This window comes from Astatotilapia calliptera, chromosome 12 (genome assembly GCF_964374335.1).
Source record: "Astatotilapia calliptera chromosome 12, fAstCal68.1, whole genome shotgun sequence".
Classification (NCBI taxonomy): domain Eukaryota; kingdom Metazoa; phylum Chordata; class Actinopteri; order Cichliformes; family Cichlidae; genus Astatotilapia; species Astatotilapia calliptera.
Genome location: NC_137433.1, coordinates 11,865,148 through 11,888,063, shown reverse-complemented (window position 1 = coordinate 11,888,063; position 22,916 = coordinate 11,865,148). Strand labels below are relative to the sequence as shown.

The window sequence follows — 22,916 nt, the reverse complement described above, 5'->3', positions numbered from 1 at the left end:
AAAGGCTGGTTCTGTCCTGGGTGTCAGACTGGAAATCCTGGTGGATTGTCTGAGAGGACAATGCTAAAAAAGCTCCTCAGTATCATGAACAACTCTTCTCACCCCATGTACGCCTCGATTATCAGAGCACACGCAGCAAAAGACTCATCTCCCCAAAATGCAGAACTGACCACCACAGGAAATCCTTCCTACCTGTGGCAATAACACTGTACAACTCCTCACTCTATAGATGACCTTTAGGATTAATATTAATGTAACTTTGTTTTATTTTTTCTCCCAGTATATGCTGCTACACTACTTTTTTAAATTCTTTTTTTTTTTGGTATTCATTTTGCACAAGTACTGCATGGCGCTGTGGTAGCTGTTTCAGTTCAGGGTCCCTCTCACTCTGTACAAGTCACCGACCCCAGACCATCACACTTCCTCCTCCATGTCTGACAGTTGACGCCACACACTGTGGCACCTACTCAAAGACATACAAAGTGATGAACTGAAGACTTCAAATTTTGATTCATCAGTCCACAATGCCTTCTTCCAGTCTTCAGTAGTCCAGTGGCAGTGTTTCATGGCTCAGGGAAGTCTGTTTGTCTTATGCTTAGCAATGGCTTTCTTGCTGCATCTCATCCTGTCAAACCTGAAAGTTGAAACTAAGACTTACTTACTATGACCACTATCGAGCTGTGCTTGAAGCCGTTGTCCTGTGAGCCACCTGTCACGCAAGTTGTTGACTCTCAGAAACTTGTCCTCTGATTCAGTTGTGGCTTTGGGTATCCCTGACCTGTTCCTGTCAGAGTTTGTTTCTGAGTGCCTTTTGATGGTGAAGGAAACTGTACTCACTGACACCTTGACATTCTTTGCAATTTCTCTGTAGGAAAGATGTCATGGGTTACTCTCAGGATCTACACGCAGAGGACTGGAACAATGGGGCTTAACTTGTGAGACATGAAACACATTATGGATATGCATGGTCCTGGGGAGCTTGAGGTGCACAGAAACGGGATAAACAATGGAGTCTACTTTGAATGGTCCAATAAAGGTGGGGGAATGTTTTTGTGATTCAGTCCTGAGAGGTACATACCGAGTCGAGAGCCAAACCTTCTGTCCAGAGGAGTATGCCGGGGCGGGGGTCCAGTGGCGATCCGCCAGCTGTTTGTTTCTGTCTGCAGTGCAAAGAAGGGCAGCTCTAGTGGCCCGCCTTTCACGCCGACATCGCTGCAGGTGCTGCTGAACAGAGAGCACAAAGTGCTCACCTTCGATTGCTGGGAACAGGGAGGGTTGAGACCCCAGGGAGGCCTCGAATGGAGAGACGCCAGTGGCGGATGAGGTAAGGCTGTTGTGGGCATACTCCACCCACGTCAGTTGGTCACTCCAGGTGATTTGATTAGTGGACGTCAAGCAGCGGAGAGCTGCCTTGAGTTCTTGGTTGGCCCATTCTGCTTGACCGTTGGTCTGCGGATGAAAACCTGACGAGAGACTGTGGACCCCGGTCCGAGACTATTTCTGCTGGGATCCCGGGACTCGATCTCCCATGACAGGACTCCGATTACACATGTGGGAGGGAGAATAGGAGAGTCACGGGCCTGATCCTCTTAGGCGGTGAATTGGCGGGAAAGAGCATCGGGTTTCACGTTCCGTGAACCGGACCTGTAGGTGATTGTAAAGCAGAATCTTGTAAAGAACAGAGCCCACCTGGCTTGTCGGGCGTTTAGCCGTTTAGCCGACCGGATGTATTCGAGGTTCTTGTGATCTGTCCATACTACAAAGGGTTCCACTGCGCCTTCTAGCCAGTGGCGCCACTCCTCCAGGGCGAGTGTGATTGCTAGCAGTTCCCGGTCCCCGATGTCATAGTTCTGCTCTACGGGAGGGAGACGACGGGAAAAGTAAGCGCAAGGGTGGAGCTTACCCTCTTGTTGTTGGGAGAGAATGGCTCCAACTCCTATATCCGAGGCGTCCACCTCTACAATAAACTGCCGCTTGAGATCCGGCTGCCTGAGGATGGGGCCCGAAGCAAAGCGTTTCTTTAGCTGCGTGAAGGCCTCCTGGGCTCGATCATCCCAGTAGTAAGGTACCTTAGGGGAAGTTAGCGGCAAAGCAATCTTACTGTAGTCACGAATGAACCTCCGATAAAAGTTGGCGAAACCCAGGAACCGTTGAAGCTGCTTACAATTAGGTGGAGTGGACCAGTCCAAGACTGCTTGTACTTTAGCTGGATCGGCTCTTAAATCGCCCCGGTCAATGATGTAGCCTAAGAATGACACAGTACTCACATGAAACTCGCACTTTTCTCCTTTAACAAACAGGCGATTCTCCAGGAAGCGTTGCAGGACTTGTCTGACATGGTGTACATGATCAGAGAGAGAGCGGGAGAAGATGAGAATGTCATCAAGGTACACAAACACAAAACGATTGATGAAATCATGGAGCACATTATTTACTAGACCTTTAAAAACAGTGGGAGCATTAGTTAGTCCAAACGGCATGACCAAGTATTCAAAATGGCCCAGGTGCGTGTTGAAGGCTGTTTTCCACTCGTCTCCCTCTCTTATCCTGACTGAGTGGTAAGCATTTCGCAAATCGAGTTTAGTCGCCCCCTGCAGGAGTTTAAAAGCGGATGACAAGAATGGCAGAGGGTACTTATTCTTAATGGTGATGTTATTGAGGCCCCGGAAATCAATACATGGCCAGAGGCTTTTATCTTTCTTAGTCACAAAGAAGAACCCAGCAGCCACAGGGGATGAAGAGGGGCAAATCAATCCATTAGCCAAGGATTCATTGATGTACTTCTCCATGCATTCACGTTCAGGTTGAGAGAGGCTGTACAAGCGACTAGTGGGAAGGGGTGCACCTGGGAGCAAATCAATACTGCAAACGTACGGGCGGTGAGGAGGAAGAAAGCGGGCCCGGTCCTTACAAAACACTTGGTTGAGATCATGATACTCCGACGGAATGGCTGAAAGGTCAGGGGACTAGTGTGGTGGTGGGTTACATGATGTTTTTACAGGAGTAGCAGCTTTAATGTTTTTCCTCTACACCCCCCCCCCCCCCCCATTTTTTGTCGAGGAGCGTGTCAGGCTACATTTCACTGTGTGTTATACTTGTATAACTATGCATGTGACAAATAAAGAACCTTAACCTTAACCTTTTAAACAGGTCATGTGACATTCCTCACCCCACCCCAGAACCCTCTCCTCTTTCCAGTCGAGTACGGGGTTATGCTGGCGCAACCATGAAAATCCCAGCACTAAGGGTGTGAGAGGAGCTTGAAAAACATAAAACTGTAACATTTCACTGTGATTACCAGATAGAGTTAGGGACACGGGTTCTGTAATAAGAGTTATATTGGGAAGACGCTGACCATTTAAAGTGGTAACCTGCAAGGCGTGGGGCAATGCTTGTGTGTTAACTTTGAGTTCAAGAGCCAGGGAAGCATCCATGAAACTCTGCTCCAGTCAAATCAGCTACTGAAGGGAGTGGGAGGCAGAGTGGACAGTCACTTTAGCAGCTAGCATGAAACGTGGAGGAGAATGTGAAAAGGAGACCTCGCCCACCCGTACCCTCCTTTCTACCGGCGGACGTGGTCTTTTGGCCGTGCTGGACAGACAATGGCGATATGGCCCTTGCGGCCGCAGTAAAAGCACTCACCGGCCCTCCGTCGGCGGGCTCGTTCCTCCGGGGAGAATTGGGAGCGTCCGATCTGCATTGGTTGCTCATGCTCATCGCCGCGATCCACATCCCGATCTCTACCTCCGCTTCCGCTAGAAGCTGTCTCCGCTCGCCCCACGGGCCTCCGGGAACTGTAGTTGCCGGTGCAGCGATGCGCCCTCATATGTTCATCTACGTTCACACATAAGGTTATCACCTCCGACAGGGTTTTGGGCAATTCTCTCATTAGTATTTCACCCTTGAGTTCATCACAAACATTGTTTATGTCATGCGGCGGCTGTGTGAAGGCAAGAGAGGACCCAAATGCACGGCTCTAGACACACGGGGATGAACTCAAAGGCAGGTCTTTATTAACAGGAACATAAGAAGCAGAGGTGGGACCAAGTCATTGTTTTGCAAGTCTCAAGTAAGTCTCAAGTCTTTATCCTCAAGTCTCAAGTCAAGTCTCAAGTAATGTCAGGCAAGTCAGAGTCGAGTCTCAAGTCACTGGTGCAAAAGTCCGAGTAAAGTCACAAGTCTGAAATTTTGAATTTCAAGTCCTTTCAAGTCTTAAAAAAAAAAAAAAACGAAAAAAGAATGTTGCAGTTATATGCTAAATGTAAATATTAGACCATGTAATTTTTAAATCTGTGTTTTTCTCAACACATGACAAAATAGTGAACTTAGAAAATATACACAAATTGTGAAATTGCACCTCTTTAAAATGCAGCTCAATTAAACCTAGCTCCAAGAATAATTTTCACCGACAGTTCTGAGACAAGCTGCATGTTATTCTTGGATGCGGTTGTAGGACCGGCTTTAAAATTGCATGACAAAAATATCATACATATTAAAAAAAACTGCATCACCAACGTAGCCTGGACAACATTTGCTAGTTAGATGAAGTCAGCTATCTCATTGTAGCATATTTATATGCATATTTATAATTATACGGTTCTTGGAGTGAGTGCACACACTCATGAAGTTTAGTAACTTCAGGTCACTGCAACAAGCCCAGGTACAGTTTACCGACGGATGGGTACAGGACCTTGAAATGCACCGTGTAGAACGAAAGACCATCGTATGAACAAAGGTAAGTTTACCAGTCTCACAAATCGTCATCATAAATACACATTCGTTAACCGTTTATTAATAGGACCTTTACGCTCAACGGTAATTAATTAGCAGTGGAAATAATTTCTGGTACGCGTTACAGAAATGTAGCAGTGACAATAATACTGTATGCTGTAATCGTACTGGGCAATTAGTGATACAAAAAAACTGTTTTATCCTGTGAATAAAAGTATATGTTTTTGTCAATGTACCATAATAACAGAAGCGAAACGCAATATTGTGTCAGGATAATTCACTATTTATGCACAATAAACACAGGAGCATAGCGCGACAATTTCTGTTCAGCGCCAGACTTGCTTGTAACCTATATCACCAATTATGTTATGAAAATGGCGCATTAACTACAACAGAAGACTTGCCTTTGTGGGAATGCTTGGAGCAGACTAACCTGTGAGCTGGAGTGTTCTGGGACGTTATATTTGGTCTTTGAATGGCTGCAATCCAGGCCATCCGTCGCCTCTTTGTTACTTCGGAAACATGGCTCGAACAATTTCTCTTCAACGACATAATCTGATAACAACCGATCTCTTTACCCGTTGGCTTTCCGTGGCTGTCATGCGACCGGCTATTGCAGTTAATAATTCAACAGCTTCTTGCCATTTGTGTGTTTCTGTTTTTATCGCTGTGTGACTGATTTCAATTGAAAGCCTGCGTGCGCTAGTACCTCTTGCCACGAGTTCCCAGAATCCTTTGCGGTTTTACCCCTGAATGACGTCACATTTTCAATCTCTATATAATATGCATGTTAAATTTTATATTTGGGGTGAAATATCAAGTCTTTTCAAGTAAACCGGTTCAAGTCCAATTCAAGTCCCAGGTCATTGGTGTAAAAGTCCAAGTCAAGTCACAAGTCTTAGAACATTTTTTCAAGTCAAGTCTAAAGTCATAAAATTAATGACTCGAGTCTGACTCGAGTCCAAGTCATGTGACTCGAGTCCACACCTCTGATAAGAAGTCATACAAAAACTATACTGGGAGCAACTAAAGCTGAGGCGCTGGGAAGACACGGGAAATGCACACAACCTAGAGGGACGACGCAACACAGAACAAAGGGACACTCTGACATAAATACAAGAAGGTAACGAGGGAAGTGGGAACACACGGGGAACACAGCTGAAGACAATTACTCATGACCGAGCAGGGAGGACACGAAACTGAAAATACTGACACCAAGATGTGGACCTTAAACACAACACAGTACACAGAGATGAGCACAGAGAGAGAGAGGCAGAGAACAAGGATGAATACGAGGGGATGACGAGAACACAGAACACAAAGGACGGGAACACGGTACCAGAACAAACACCACAATAAAAGCATGGACACAGGGGGAATCCAAATACCAAACCAAACAATCCAATGGACATAAGGAACAAAATACAAAACTACAGGAAAACTAAGAACACTGGGTCAAAATGACCCAGGACCATGACAGTTTAATAAAGTACTTATCAACGTGGGCTGCCCCCATCCAGTCTCCTCAGCCAGTGTCCAAAACTCCTCAGAGAAGTCCGCCATACACCGTCTTCCTTGTTTTAAGTTCAGCAAACAGTGACCCGCTGTTTCTGCTCCGGTGCCCCTTTCAAACACACTTATAAACTTTGAGAGAAAGTTTGAGCCCAGTTTAAGGCTTGACCGCGGAGTAACTGAACAAAAAAGGCAATTTTTGCTCCATCACTTTCATAATTCTGCCGCAGCTGCCTAAAAGGCAACGTGATCTGTGTTAGGAAACCAGCACACTTGTGGAACTCACCAGAAAATGGCTCCGATGGCGGTAGAGATCGTTCCGGAGGCTTTATTTTTTTTCAAAATGTTGTACTGCTTGTAATTCCGTCTCCACCGTTGCTCGACACTGCGTGTATAGACCAGGTAGTGCAACATTTGAAAAATAGTTGCAGGACGGCACTGTGTAGCATTTTCCTAAATCCCTCGTTTTGCACAGTGTTGATGGGAGCCATATCTTTAGCCAGGTGATAAGTGATAGCTTCCGTAATTTCTTTGTGCCTGCGGGAGTTCAACGGGTATGGGGAAGCGCTGTATAAGGTTCCCATTATTGATGTTTGGGTGGTTGACTGGGACGGATTTTCTCCTGTCACTTTCTTGGCCTTTACAGCTTTGTCATATTGCACTTTATGGTGACATTTAAGGTGGTTATACAAATTCGTAGTGTTAGCTTGTGGTGCTGCTACTATGGCAAAACACAGCTTGCAAATGATATAATTTTGACTCTCATTGTCTTCTATAAAACCAAAAAACTTCCACACAGGGGAATGAGAACCTTTTCTTGGAATTAATTTTACAGTTGGGTTTTCATTCTCACTGCCATCAGTGAGCTTTTCCTCTGCGCTCACTGTGTTTTCTCCCCTCAGGCAGTTTCTCTCACGTGCTCTCCGTTGTTTTTTCCTGCCAGCTGGCTTCTGAATCACGTGGTATAAGGCTCCGCCCTTGTCATTTGTTGAGCAGGAAGAGTGAGCGCTTGTTTTCTTGCAGATTATGTCCCGGATCAAAATGCCGTACAATCGTCACTTTTTTTTTTTTTTGTTATTGTTGTCATTTAGAAATGTGATCACACATAAGTATGAATTGAGATTGCGATTTTTTAATGATTAATTGTGCAGCCCTACAATACTGTTCAACTGATGCAACACTTTTATGCAGACAGGTTGTAAGTAATCCAGAAAAGTTGGAACACCTGTAGGAATTATTAGAGCCAGCATTCACAGCTTGATCAACCTCCATTGCTGCAGAACAGTTTTAAATTGTTAACCCAATTTGTGTTGTGTTGGGAAAAAAAAGCATTTTTGTATAATTTGAAATGTACATTATTTTTCAGTTTTGGGTGAGCTTACCTTTTCTTTCTTTTTTTTGACCTCTGGCAGTTCACCACTTACCTTTGTCAACCTATTCAAGGGACTTGGAAAAATTGGGATGTTCTAAAACTTTTGACTGGTAGGCTCCTACTTCTTCACTGGGAACACGAGTTACAAATTCTTTTCATTGAGGTCTGGTTATAGATACAAAGCAAACGGAAAACTTTCACACATTTTGGTTTACAGGGTTACAAAACTCAGTTCACAACTACGCATTTGATTTACAAGTATAAAATATTTATGACCACAATTTGAGCCCATAGAAACCTGTCAATACTAACAGATGAACAAACATATAGGTTGGTGTTAGTATTTTTAGAAGATTGCTTGAAATGAAGAAAAATACACACAGTGCAGACATAAAAACATGCATAAATCAGTCTTATCCCATAAGTACAATCACAGAGTGGTATTTACAGTTCTAGTCTTTGTTTCTATGTGTTTATGTGTTCAGGCCAATGATGCCTCAGGGAACATGTGGAACTGGCTGTACTTCATCCCTCTCATCATCATCGGCTCTTTCTTCATGCTCAACCTGGTGCTAGGTGTGCTGTCAGGGTGAGTACAAACTATGAGGATGGTCTGAGATAAAAATTCCTAAAACTATTCCTTATATTTGAACCCAGCTTTATCTTACCAAGTCGCTGCACCTTGTTGGCTTGCCAAAGATAAGATAAAATGGGGAAACAGAAACCTGTACTGGTTCATTGCTGCAAGTAGTTAAATATTCTTTGAGTCATACCATGTTGAGAAAGGGCATGTTCTCACAAAGCATTTGTGTCTACCTGTGTGTTTAAACATACAAATTCTACATTTCAGTTGAGAATTTTTCAAGGCTGTAGACTATAACAAAGACATAACCACAGTGGCATTACCAATTCAATTCATTTTCAATTCAATTCAATAAAACTTTATTGATCCTGAAGGTTGACCCCAAAGGAAATTGGGTTAAGGCTGCCGACCTTTGCCAGAGCCATCTTACCCTTCCGACCATACATACATTACACAAACATCATATGTGGAAGACAGGTTGGGTATAACAATGGAAAATGCACAACATGAGGAAAGACGAAGAGAAAAAAAGGAGAATTTGTTATTCCTGTCAGCTTTTGCCTTGAGCATCCAGCTGGCACTAGGGGGGGGGCACATGAGATGAAGATGGTAGTTGATTTGGTTAGTGCGAACAAACTGCTTCCAATTTTACAGTAGTCTAATGTCCATCACTGGTCACCAGGTTTCTCAATTCCCGTTGTTCTTCTTCAAGATGTTATCCATATTGCAGAGCCATGAACTTCTCCAAGATCTTGTCCATATTGTGTTCCAAAAAAACACAGTCTGAGTACTCACAGCCCTGCCCATCATTTATCATGTCGGCCAGCCTAGTGGGATTTTGAACAGCTGAAGGATCTAATTTTGGTTGTGCTGTGGCGTCCAACTACTGTTTTTCCTAGTGTGACTCTAATATCAGTTTCTCTATTTGTGTTGTTTTCTTTTAGCTTGGTGGTTTTGTTTGGCAGCTTACAGCTTTGCTGATAATTCTTTTCGCAAATTTTTCTTACATCATTGTAATTTACAAATACAGCTAAGCCTTCTCAGCACTAAACAGCAGTCACAAACAGATACTAGGATTTACGCTTTTACGTTTTGGGTTTTTTTGTGTTTTTTTTATTAACGGGGGGAGTCATAAATCACTAGTTTTGTAAAGTATAATTAATCACAATTTTAAGTCAGCTATAGTTAAAATCTGTTCTGTTATTCAGATTTGTTTTATATATATAAAAAGTTGTGTTGAAGTCCTCAAACGGTCTTCAAAAGCATTGCATGTGATTTCAAAATGTGTGCAAATATGGTGTACAGAGCAAATAATATTGTTTTAATCAGGGAGCACACAGGCTGTCAGACTGTTACTCCTGATTACAACTTTTCTTCTCCCATATGTGATGCTGAGCACATTGCACTGTTACTCTTACACTTTATGTCATTTTTAACTTCATTTCTGAAGCTCTTTTCAGTAACACAGCTTTAAAACATAATTGAATATGAGCATTAACACTAAAGATGCCTAGCTGAACTAGAATAGAACTATGCTTTCAGATAATTTAAAAATTCATCAGTAAATTTGTTGATTGTATTAAAAAGCCAGTGCAGAAATCTTGTGTGTCACATTTGAATGCAGGTCTCACAGTACCCCTTGCACTGTCTTCACATATCTTGCAAATTAAGGATGGACTCACAGAGTGGCATTCATGTTAATTTTCCAGCTTCCAGCAGTTAAGGTGATTTTTTTTAAGACATAGCATTGTGGATTGACTCTGTCCTTACTCTTAATGTAAACTTTCCCCTCCTATTATCAAATCTACCTCACAGTTTCTTTTTGAAAACAAGTCAGACTGTCCCTCAAAGACCCTAGTAATTTGTTGTTGTTGCAAAGTAATTGGCAGAATATTTTCTTACTCAACATTAATTCGTGTATACAGGGAGTGCAGAATTATTAGGCAAGTTGTATTTTTGAGGAATAATTTTATTATTGAACAACAACCATGTTCTCAATGAACCCAAAAAACTCATTAATATCAAAGCTGAATGTTTTTGGAAGTAGTTTTTAAGTTTGTTTTTAGTTTTAACTATTTTAGGGGGATATCTGTGTGTGCAGGTGACTATTACTGTGCATAATTATTAAGCAACTTAACAAAAAACAAATAAATACCCATTTCAATTATTTATTTTTACCAGTGAAACCAATATAACATCTCCACATTCACAAATATACGTTTCTGACATTCAAAAACAAAACAAAAACAAATCAGCGACCAATATAGCCACTTTTCTTTGCAAGGACACTCAAAAGCCTGCCATCCATGGATTCTGTCAGTGTTTTGATCTGTTCACCATAAACATTGCGTGCAGCAGCAACCACAGCCTCCCAGACACTGTTCAGAGAGGTGTACTGTTTTCCCTCCTTGTAAATCTCACATTTGATGATGGACCACAGGTTCTCAATGGGGTTCAGATCAGGTCAACAAGGAGGCCATGTCATTAGTTTTTCTTCTTTTATACCCTTTCTTGCCAGCCACGCTGTGGAGTACTTGGACGCGTGTGATGGAGCATTGTCCTGCATGAAAATCATGTTTTTCTTGAAGGATGCAGACTTCTTCCTGTACCATTGCTTGAAGAAGGTGTCTTCCAGAAACTGGCAGTAGGACTGGGAGTTGAGCTTGACTCCATCCTCAAGCCGAAAAGGCCCCACAAGCTCATCTTTGATGATACCAGCCCAAACCAGTACTCCACCTCCACCTTGCTGGCGTCTGAGTCGGACTGGAGCTCTCTGCCCTTTACCAATCCAGCCACGGGCCCATCCATCTGGCCCATCAAGACTCACTCTCATTTCATCAGTCCATAAAACCTTAGAAAAACCAGTCTTGAGATATTTCTTGGCCCAGTCTTGACATTTCAGCTTGTGTGTCTTGTTCAGTGGTGGTCGTCTTTCAGCCTTTCTTACCTTGGCCATGTCTCTGAGTATTGCACACCTTGTGCTTTTGGGCACTCCAGTGATGTTGCAGCTCTGAAATATGGCCAAACTGGTGGCAAGTGGCATCTTGGCAGCTGCACGCTTGACTTTTCCCAGTTCATGGGCAGTTATTTTGCGCCTTGGTTTTTCCACACGCTTCTTGCGACCCTGTTGACTATTTTGAATGAAACGCTTGATTGTTCGATGATCACGCTTCAGAAGCTTTGCAATTTTGACTCTGCAAGATATCTCACTATTTTTGACTTTTCTGAGCCTGTCAAGTCCTTCTTTTGACCCATTTTGCCAAAGGAAAGGACGTTGCCTAATAATTATGCACACCTGATATAGGGTGTTGATGTCATTAGACCACACCCCTTCTCATTGCAGAGATGCACATCACCTAATATGCTTAATTGGTAGTAGGCTTTCGAGCCTATACAGCTTGGAGTAAGACAACATGCATGAAGAGGATGATGTGGACAAAATACTCATTTGCCTAATAATTCTGCACTCCCTGTATATTTGAATGCTATAATGTGTTGACTTCTTTTTTTTACCTAAGTTGGACAGCAAGTCAGCATGCCAGAGTCATTCATTTGTTTATTTCACAATGGAGATATTTTTTTAATGTCTTTTTTCTAGTTTTGTGTTTTTATTCTTGCTGTTTTGTAAGTTCTGAAAGTAGGCAGGTTTAGGTATATCCACAATGTGACTGAAGCAGCTTAAAGCCATTTACACCATTTTTGTTTTTTAACCTGATCAAAGAAACATGTTTCAGTGGCTCATTTCCTTTCATTTCCACTCCTACAGTGTGGTTTCTAGTCACAAACAAGCAAGTTTAATTATCTCTCAAGGTTGAAAACTTCAGGGGGACACAGACAAAAAAAACAAAACAAACAAATCCTAAATATAGCCTCTTGCCTGCATTTCTGGTCTAAACAGAAGAAAAGTTATTAAAAGAAAAAGACTTCCACCTGTATAAATACCAGGTCTGTTCTTTTAAAGGAAGATAATAATTAAAATAATTAACTAGCTCTTCTACTTTATTACACAACAACAACAAGCATGGTCCAGTTTGTTTGCTTGTTTGTTTGTTAATTTATTTCAAACAAGTAAATAATAATAATGGATTGGATTTATATAGCACTTTTCAAGGCACCCAAAGCGCTTTACAATGCCACTATTCATTCACTCTCACATTCACACACTGGTGGAGGCAGCTACGGTTGTAGCCACAGCTGCCCTGGGGCAGACTGACAGAAGTGAGGCTGCCATATCGCGCCATCGGCCCCTCTGGCCAACACCAGTAGGCAAGTAGGGTAAAGTGTCTTGCCCAAGGACACAACGACCAGGACAGAGAGCCCGGGGATCGAACCGGCGACTTTCGGGTTACAGATACGCTTCCCAACCCCCTGAGCCACGGTCGCCCAATATACAGGTACATTTAGTAAAGAAAATAAGAGAGAGAAAAATACTATACAAAAGTCAATACATTTCAGCCTGTCCAGTTGGAACCAGGATGTAAGCGGTGGCTCAGTCAGCCTTGGGCCCCGACACATTCAATCTCCAGCCAATGGCCAGCTACCTGGAGTTTACAAAGAAATAAAAACAAAGGAAAATGAACAGAACCCCGTCCAGGTACTGTGATCACTGGCAAAATTTGCTTGCCAATTCCTATCCTGTTTATTTACAGCAGCTGTAGTTGTATTAGTATAGTAGTATTAGTAGCATATTTGTACATTATATCACTAAAAACAATTTTGTGATGTAAGCTAAGTAATACAAGTGTTTCTTGACGTGGCATACACTTTAAAATGGTAAGAACTTTGATGGAGATTACAATCACTTTGTTAGGTGCACATTGTTTTAAGGTGAGAAGAGTGTTTTTAGACTTTTTTTCATTTAATTTCATTGTCTCTTGTTAATATCCTTTTATATTTTCCTAACATACTTATCCTGTACATCGGTACTGTATAAGCGGACATAAAGGCTTGACAAAAGCATTCAGGGACACATAGCTCCTCTCTATGATTATGTTGTCTGTTTCCTGCCATAGAAACTGTCACATAGCTTTATAGTTACTTGTAACATGGAAGGTGACGAATGCAGTCTGACATCGCCGTGCGGGGTTGTCATTGTTTAAAGGCAAGGCAAGGCAAGTTTATTTGTATAGCACAATTCAACAACAAGGTGATTCAAAGTGCTTTACAGAGACATTAGAAACAAGAACAAATAAAAAGCATGATTTAAAATTGATTAAAACAAGCAAATAAACTAACTAACTAATTAACAAACAAACAAACAAACAACAGTATATAAAATCAAAACAGATAAAATCAGAACAGTAGATAAAATCAGTAGTTAATGTAAGTTTTGAAATTTAAGCTTAAAGTGTGGATTTGGTGCTTTATTCAAATGCAGCTGAGAACAGGTGAGTCTTCAACCTGGATTTAAATAAACTGAGTGTTTCAGCTGATCTGAGGCTTTCTGGGAGTTTGTTCCAGATATAAGGAGCATAAAAGCTGAATGCAGCTTCTCCGTGTCTGGTTCTGACTCTGGGAACTGATAAAAGACCGGATCCAGATGACCTGAGGGATCTGGATGGTTCATACTGGGTCAGGAGGTCATTGATGTATTTTGGTCCTAAACCATTCAGAGCTTTATAGGCCAGCATCAGAACTTTAAAGTCTATCCTCTGACGGACAGGCAGCCAGCGTAAGGACCTCAGAGCTGGACTGATGTGGTCCACTTTTTTGGTCTTCGTGAGGACTCGAGCAGCAGAGTTCTGAATGAGCTGTAGTTGTCTGACTGATTTTTTAGGTAGACCTGTAAAGATGCTGTTACAGTAATCAAGCCTACTAAAGATGAATGCATGGACTAGTTTTTCCAGGTCCTGTTGAGACATCAGATCTTTTATCCTTGAAATATTCTTGAGGTGATAGTAAGCTGACTTTGTTATTGTCTTAATGTGTTTCTCTAAGTTTAGGTCTGCATCCATCACTACACCCAAATTTCTCGCCTGGTTTGTGGTTTTTAGATGTATAGATTGAAGTTCTCTGGTGACCTGTAATCGTTTTTCTTTGGCGCCAAAGACTATTACCTCAGTTTTGTTTTTGTTTAGCTGGAGAAAATTGTGGCACAACCAGTCATTGATTTCCTCAATGCATTTACCAAGAGCCTGTACAGGGCCTCGGTCTCCTGGTGACATTGTGATATATATTTGTGTGTCATCTGCATAGCTGTGATAGTTTATTTTGTTGTTGTTTATAATCTGTGCCAGTGGGAGCATGTAGATGTTAAACAGAAGGGGTCCCAAGATGGAACCTTGGGGAACTCCACATGTGATACTTGTCTGCTCAGATGTGAAGTTACCTATTGATACAAAGTATTTCCTGTTTTCTACGTATGTTTTGAACCAGTTTAGTACAGTTCCTGAAAGACCTGTCCAGTTCTCCAGTCGTTTGAGTAATATGTTGTGGTCAACTGTATCAAATGCTGCACTGAGATCCAGTAAAACTAAGACTGACATTTTTCCACTGTCTCTATTCAGACATATGTCATTGAACACTTTGGTCAGAGCGGTTTCAGTGCTGTGGTTCTGTCTAAAACCTGACTGGAAGGCATCGTAGCAATTATTCTGTTTTAAGAAGTAACTGAGCTGTTGAGAAACTGCTTTTTCAATGATCTTACTTAAAAACGGGAGATTTGAGATCGGCCTGTAGTTGTTCATTTGTGTCTTGTCAAGATTGTCCTTTTTCAGTATAGGTTTGATTACAGCAGTTTTTAGTGATTCTGGAAACACACCTGATAATAAAGAAAAGTTGACGATCTGTAACAGGTCTGACTCTAAAGTCTTTGAGACCTTTTTGAAAAAACTTGTTGGCAGGACATCTAAACAGCAGGAGGAGGAGTTCAGTTGACCTAAGATGTCCTCCAGGTCTTTGCTGTTAATAGGGTGAAACTGTTTCATGGTGTTTAAACAGTTTTTTGGTGGACACAGTACATATCCTGGATCTGCTGTTGATGTACCAATTGCTTGTCTAATTTTTTGGATTTTTTCAGTGAAGAATTTGGCAAAGTCATTGCAGGCCATGGTCGAATGAAGTTCAGCTGCCACTGACACAGGAGGGTTTGTTAGCCTGTCAACTGTAGAAAATAAGACCCGAGCATTATGGCTGTTTTTAGTGATGATGTCAGAGAAGTAGGACCTCCTTGCATTCCTCAGTTGTAAATTATAATTGTGAAGTTTCTCTTTATAAATGTCATAATGAACCTGGAGGTTTGTTTTTCTCCATCTGCGCTCAGCTTTCCTACACTCTCTTTTTTCATTTTTCACCAGTGTGGAGTTTCTCCATGGAGACTTTTTCCTTCCAGAGATAACCTTCACCTTAATGGGAGCAATAGTGTCCATTACATTTAACATGTTAGCATTGAAGCTATTGACGAGCTCATTGACTGACCCTCTGGACAGGTCAGGTGTTAATGGGAAGACCTGGTTAAAAATTGCACTACTGTGTTCAGTTATACACCGTTTTGTGATCACTGTTGTTGATATATTTGTGTGGGCTGAGATTTTACTTTCAAAGAAAACACAGTAATGATCAGACACGCCCACATCAGACACAGTAACCTTTGAAATGCTCAGGCCTTTGGAGATCAGTAGGTCAAGAGTGTGTCCTCTATTATGTGTGGCCTCTGTTACATGCTGAGTCAGCCCAAAGTTGCCCAGAGTGTTACTCAGGTCTTTAGTCCCTTTGTCCTGAGGGTTGTCCACATGAATGTTAAAATCCCCAGTAATAATTACACAGTCAAAATCAACACAGATCACAGACAGCAGTTCACTGAGGTCATTAAAAAAGTCTGTGCAGTATTTGGGAGGCCTGTAAACATTAAGAAACACAACTTTGGATGGGGCCTTCAGCTGTAAAGCCACATATTCAAAAGACTGAAAACTTCCAGGAGATAGCTGCTTACATTGAAATGATTCATTAAATAAGACAGCGACCCCTCCTCCTCTCCTGCTCGCCCTGACCTCACTGATAAAACTGTAGTTAGGAGGGGTCGTCTCGATGAGAACAGCTCCACTGTTACTTTGGTCCAACCAAGTTTCAGTTAAAAACATAAAATCAAGGCTGTGCTCAGTGATTAAATCATTAATTAAAAATGTTTTCCCAGCTAGAGATCTAATGTTTAATAAAGCCAACTTAAGTGTTTTAGAGGTATTACTTGTCCCCTCGTGTTTGGGAGCAGTCTGTGGCACACAAGGTATGTTTACTATATTTAAAGATCTTTTAGAGTGCAGCTCTCTGTGTTTTGACCAGGCCACATGTCTCCTGTCACCTAAAAGTACAGAAATTTTAAAACCTTCTAGTAAACAGGGTCCCAGCTTCTCCTGGGAAAAGTCATCACTGCCATAATCCTCACAGCCCGGACCCTTCACACATCACGCATCAGACTGCGGAGACAGGGCATGAAGAGGAACTAAGGGGGGCGAGGCTGGGCAATGTGACTTCGATTGCTCTGTTGAGGGTGGGGCTCGATGGCAAACCTTTGGCCGCTCTGGTGGGGAGTTTATGGGGGACAAAAAGGGATTGGGACGGGGGGTAGATCTGAGCCCAGCATTGACCCGCTCCATCATCTCCTCAGTGAATTTCAGGTGTGGGGAGGAGGGAGAAAGGGAGGGGGAGGAGGGTGATGGCCTGTCAGGGGTTTGGGGGACTGGGGAAGGTCGTGGTCCCTTGTCCTGGTCGTTGGTGTTGTTGTTGAGAGAGTTGGAGGCAAATAGGGACCCCTCTTCTTGCCTTAGATGTCTCTCCTTTCTGAGGCTCTTTCTCAGATGCCATGGATGTCTCTCCTTTCTGAGGCTCTTCCCGGGTGGGGGCAAATGGAGCTCCTCCTCAAGGTTTCTGCTGGGCTTTGTCTGTTCTTGGAGTACTGTTTGTTCCTCTTTATGAGATAACTCCTCGTTTATCTCAGCCTTGGCACCAAGCACGGATGGATGACGTATGGAATAAAACAAGTTGGAGGTGAACAGTTTCACCCCTGACTTGTTAAAATTAAATCCATTTGCTTTGAACAGATGCCTGCGTTCCCAAAAAATATTAAAGTTGTCGATAAAGTGCACTGAGTGGTCAGCACATGCTGATATAAGCCATTTATTCAGTGTAAACAACCTGCTGAATCTCTCGTCTCCTCCTCTGACCGGCGGTACAGGTCCACTGATGAATACAGCTGCATTCAGAGAGTTTACAGTATTTATCGGAGGTTCTGAAAGTCCCGTTTCAGAACCTCCGACTGTTGTTTGGACACATCGTTTGACCCTGTATGCAGGACAATGTTTGTCACAGTTGGATATTCATCTGCAATTTGAAGAATTCTCTCCTTCAGGTTGTTGACCATATCGTTAGGAAAGCAGAGGACTTTAGTGTTCTTACCGCACATCCTTTGTACATCCTTTACGGCAGAGTCACCCACAATCAGAGTTTCAGGCCTAGCCTTTAGCTTTCCCTGTGGCCTTTCACTTTTCAACAGATTTTCAGACCTTATTTCGCTGCTTTTAGATGGATGGTTGTCCGATATAGATCCAGGGTCCTTTGATAGTGGAGCAAATCTGTTCTGCAGTTTCACATTCAGTTGTTTTGGAGGTTTGTTGTTAACCTTCCTATTCACGGTTGTCCAGTCCTGTTTCCTCCCGTATACCGTATACAGGGGTAGAAGAGCTTCTCTGTCTCGTAGGAAGTGAAGGCCAGTCGGTTTCAGAGATTTCAGCTCGCTGTGCCCTGCCTGTGATACGTCCTCCCCCTTCCAGGAGACATGATTTATGTCTTGGTTTTGCACCAAGACAGTCTAAGGGGGGATTATCACTTGAGGATTTATAATAATGCACAGAGTCTACTTTCTTGGTCATGTTATCTGTGCTCCTTAGCTGTGTACTAGCTTGCTCATCGCCATTGTTTTGAATCAAAGGCAAGGTTGTTTCATTTCCACACAGTCCATTTACCTCCACGTTTACTTCTAAGCGATGAATTTTTGTCTCCAGTACTGCAATCTTCTGCAGGAGGCTGTGGTAGTCATCTGTGGAGAGGGAAGGCATCTTGTTGCTAGTTAGCCTAGCGGTTAGCACCTTTCCAGGCTATTGAGGCTGCTCGGTGCCCAGACGCTGTAATCAGGCTTCAGCTGTGTCTAGGCCACAGACACACGGAGCGCTGAGGACAAGGTAACCATAAAATGTTGCTGTTTCTGTTAAGAACACTCTAGTCCTAATGATCTACAAGTGTCCAGAAGTTATCGCAGGTAAGCTCACACGGAAAAAAGGGAAAAAATCAGCATAAAAATCAATATAAGAAGCAAAGCATTCAAGAGCAAAGAGATGAAGCGTCCACACTCACAAAGGGGAGGAGCAAAGATCTGAAGGGCACAATCTGAGCCTCAGAGAATGCAGGAGACCCCCAGTGGAAGTCAGATCAATTCATTCAGTATGGGCAAGCTGGGATGAGCTATGACTGCAGTCAAAGTTGAAGCTACAACTATCTATTTTAGAAACTCTTTCATATCTCTTTTAGAATCTCTTTCATATCTCCATTTTGTCTAACTTATACTTGTGGTATAACCAAGCTGACAGTATCTGGGGCGATTGTGGCTCAAGAGTTGGGAGTTCGCCTTGTAATCGGAAGGTTGCCGGTTCGAGCCCCGGCTTGGACAGTCTCGGTCGTTGTGTCCTTGGGCAAGACACTTCACCCGTTGCCTACTGGTGGTGGTCAGAGGGCCCGGTGGCGCCAGTGTCCGGCAGCCTCGCCTCTGTCAGTGCACCCCAGGGTGGCTGTGGCTACAATGTAGCTTGCCATCACCAGTGTGTGAATGTGTGTGTGAATGGGTGGATGACTGGATATGTAAAGCGCTTTGGGGTCCTTAGGGACTAGTAAAGCGCTATATAAATACAGGCCATTTACCATTTATCTCTTTTCCAAATTAAAAAAAAAAGGCAAATTAGCTCCAACGGGATAGTTGGTTCTTTTTCCAAATTTTAAATAACCAGAATATCTTCACACTACCAAATTCCTTGGAATCATCTTTTCAACAATGTCCTCATCATGTAATCATTGGGCCAGGGAGTGCTGTTTTAATGGTGACTTGTGTGACAAAGGAATCTGCTGTGATGCGAATAATGTTAATATCTGCACTCTCTTACCTGTCTGTGAAAGTTGGTTTTGGCCATAAAACTGCTCCAGCAGGTGGACAGGTGGTTCACAGGGGGCAATGTAGGTATGTATGTATGTATTTTAGGAAGGTGTGAAAAAATGCTGTAAGCAAAGAATGCTTTCAAAAAATGAAAGTGGTAATCATTTGTTTTTGTCAATCAAAAACTGCAGTGAATGAACAAAAGCAAAATGTAAATCAAATTAATATTTTGTTTGACCACCCTTTACCTTCAAAACAGCATCAATTCTTCTAGGTACACTTCTACACAGTTTTTGAAGGAACTCAGCTGGTATGTTGTTCCAGACATCTTGGAGAACTAACCACAGATCTCTTGTGGATGTAGGTTTCTTCACATCCTTCTTTCTCTTCATATAATCCCAGACCCAGTCGATGATGTTGAGCTTAGGTCTCTGTTGGGGCCATACCATCACTTCCAGTACTTCTTGTTCTTCTTTACACTGAAGATAGTTCTTAATGACTTTGGCTGTATGTTTGGGGTTACTGTCCTGCTGCAGAATACATTTGGGGCCAGTAAACAATCATTTATATTTCTGAAAGTATTATAGTGATTATACTGTAAAACAAATATTTTGTTGTGTTGTTTTTTTTTTTTTAATGGAAGAACTGTGACTCGCTGACTCAGAGACTTATTCCCGTGAACAAAGCAAGACAATCAGAGATTGATGCAATTCAACTTGCAAGGGGAGCCTGTCGGATCAGGGTCTCGGCGCCGAAAGCGCCTCATCTGATCCCAGCCAACCCCAAAGTGTGTGTGTGTGTGTGTGTGTGTGTGTGTGTGTGTGTGTGTGTGTGTGACTTCCTACTGATCACAAACGGGTCATCTCCCCTTACCCCTGTATATGGCTCAACTCCTTTAACGATCCATCATATACAAGCATAGGTGAGCCTATAAAGGGCAGGAAGTAAACATCCCTTACTAAATATGGAAACCAGAACCTTACATAGAATGTGCTTGCAGTTAAACAACATAACCTCCCCCACCATCCAACAGGCAGGGACACATGGAAACAAAAGAATGTCTTTGACCATGCAGTTTAAAACAAGGTCCACAACTTTAAGTACAACAATGACAACGTTTATCACAATCACCCTAACACTTTCCATTCAAAACCAAACTCTGCACCAGTGAAGCCCTTTATGAAAAAAAAATATTTGAAAGTGCAAAACTTAAAACAAGAACTGGAAAAGACCAAAACTTCCTACCTGGAAATCGTAGCAAAGAAAAGCCAGGAGAACTCAATTTAAAAAACAGACTCCAACAAACAAACAAAGAGAAAATGGTACTGCATGAGACAGGGAAAACAAAAAAACAAAAAGAGTCCAATGTTACTGTAACAAACCCACAGCAGACCCCGGTGCACGTTCATGCTTTGCAGCATACTTTATTAATACTTTGACTGTTGCTGTACATCCACACCCAGAGCTGCAGCTCTCCCGCTGCCAGCTCAACATAACACACAACCAACAACCCCAAACACAGGACCCAGTACAATATTTAAGTCGGCGAGGCCTGATTGCGGATGCCATGCAGGGAAGGCGGACGCACCAGAGGGTCAGGCAAGTCCTGAGGAGTCAGCTGAATGGTAAGAACTAGAGATGGCACGATACCACTTTTTTTTGTCCAATACCGATATCATAAATTTGAATATCTGCCGAAACCGATATGACTCCCGTATTTTTTAATCAATAAAACTGTTTTTTAATATCTTGCTGCATTTTGTATAAGTTCATACTCAAGTTTTAAAAAACAAAACACTAAAGCTATTCTCTTATACCTGTATGCAAAAAATACACTGCACCCAAACTATTTCATAGTTCAGCAATACTGATCAATTTAATAAACCTACACCATCCTCCCTATTCTGGTATTTTAAAGAGTACTAAGTAGAAATATTAAACAGCCTAACTAATAGGGTTGCCCACTCCCAGCAAAAAAAATAGGGAACCACCCTCCGCCTTGTGATGCTTAATTGACGTAATTTTAAACTTTAATGCACGTGTAAAAAAAATGCATGGAAATTAATTTTATTTCTACAATAATTAAATAGATTCAACATATTTCTTCAAATGAATTGCAGACTGCACAGATGATACCTTCCCAAAGGAAAAAGTTCTATAGCTTACTAGGGTATATATTAGACTTAATAGTTACTATATACAGTATGGACCATACATTTTTTCATCAGATTAAAACTTTGGGTGTAAGATTCGGATATTTATTAATTAAAAGCTAGACATTTTAAATGAGAATAAGAAAGAAAAATATTTCTTTGTATCCCCCTTTTCCCTGTTAATGCCCTATCGGCCCCCCTAGCAAAACTTTGCTAGACCCGCCCCTGCACAGTTACCAGCCATCAGCTACGTAGAAAAGGATCCTGGTGTACAAAGTAATATTAAATAAATTCTAACAAAAGCTTATTAATTTTAAACGTGCTGCTGTTGTTCAGCTGCTGCCTTCTTCTCTCTGGTGCAAAGTGGGCCAAAAACAAACAAGTCTCGTCAGTCCTGATTTCTCCCAGCTGTGCCCTCCTTCTGTGTCTCATTCCCTCGTTATCCCTCTGTGTATTTAGGCTCTGTGTTTCTCTTTGTCAGTGTCGTAGTCTCCCTCATAGCTGTGTGTGATTCTCCCCGTGGTTCCTGGTATACTTTATGTTTAGCTTTCCCAGTTTAGTTTAGTACTGTTTTTGTGTTTCGCTTTATGCCAGCATTAAAGCTGTGTTTTGAGGTTACGTTTTGTCTCCGTGAGTTTGCGTTTGGGTACTCTCCTGCCTGCCACACAGCCGAAACATGACACCGATATGTAATATTGGATGGGTCCATCCCTAGTAAGAACAAGATCTGGGCTATAAACACCTATGCCCTGCCATGATCAGGAACTGTGCTGGGATAATAAGCTGGCCAAAGGAGGAGACAGAAGCCACTGACGTCGAGACCAGGAAGTTCCTGACCATGCATGGAGGGTTTCAACCCAAGTCCAACACCCTGAGGCTGTATGCTAAGCGTAAGGCAGGAGGCCAGGGACTAGTGATCGTCAGTACCACAGTCCAGGATGAGGCAACGAACATCCATAAATACATCAGTAAGATGGCCTCAACCAACCGCTCAGTGAATACCTCAGGCAGCAGAAACCCGAGGAAGAGGAGGAAGAGGAGGAGCCATCATGGAAAGGCAAGCTCATTGCTATATGCTTACTTACTCTGGATGGCAATACTTTGGCCTCTACTAACACTGTGAAAAGTGAAATGGTTTCTTGCATTTGTGAAATATCTCAAAAAATTTGAAACATCATGTCTCAGATGCAGCGAGGGTACTGTAGAAAGAGAGAACATATTTCTACCATATATAGCCTACTTCTGCTACAGACAGTTTTTCTTTTCCACTGTCACCAAGTGCTTGCTTAAAGGGTGTTGTCTAATTTTTGGGGTTGCCTCTGTGTTATTGTTGGCTTTTATCTTACAAGGTAAAGCACCTTGAGGTGACTCTATAAATAAAAATGAATTGAACTGAATTACCTGAAGTATACCTACAAAATGTATATCTGC

The 22,916-nt window shown here is 42.3% G+C and overlaps 1 protein-coding gene across 1 annotated transcript in view; it reads left to right on the top strand.

Moving 5' to 3' along the window:
- The window catches only part of LOC113033089 (voltage-dependent N-type calcium channel subunit alpha-1B-like), a 326,109-nt gene that overhangs the window by 62,449 nt on the left and 240,744 nt on the right, over positions 1-22,916 (top strand). The window contains exon 7 of the mRNA XM_080308904.1: positions 8,101-8,204. Within this exon, the coding sequence (XP_080165030.1) occupies positions 8,101-8,204 (104 nt within the window). The remainder of the gene's footprint in view (positions 1-8,100; positions 8,205-22,916) is intronic.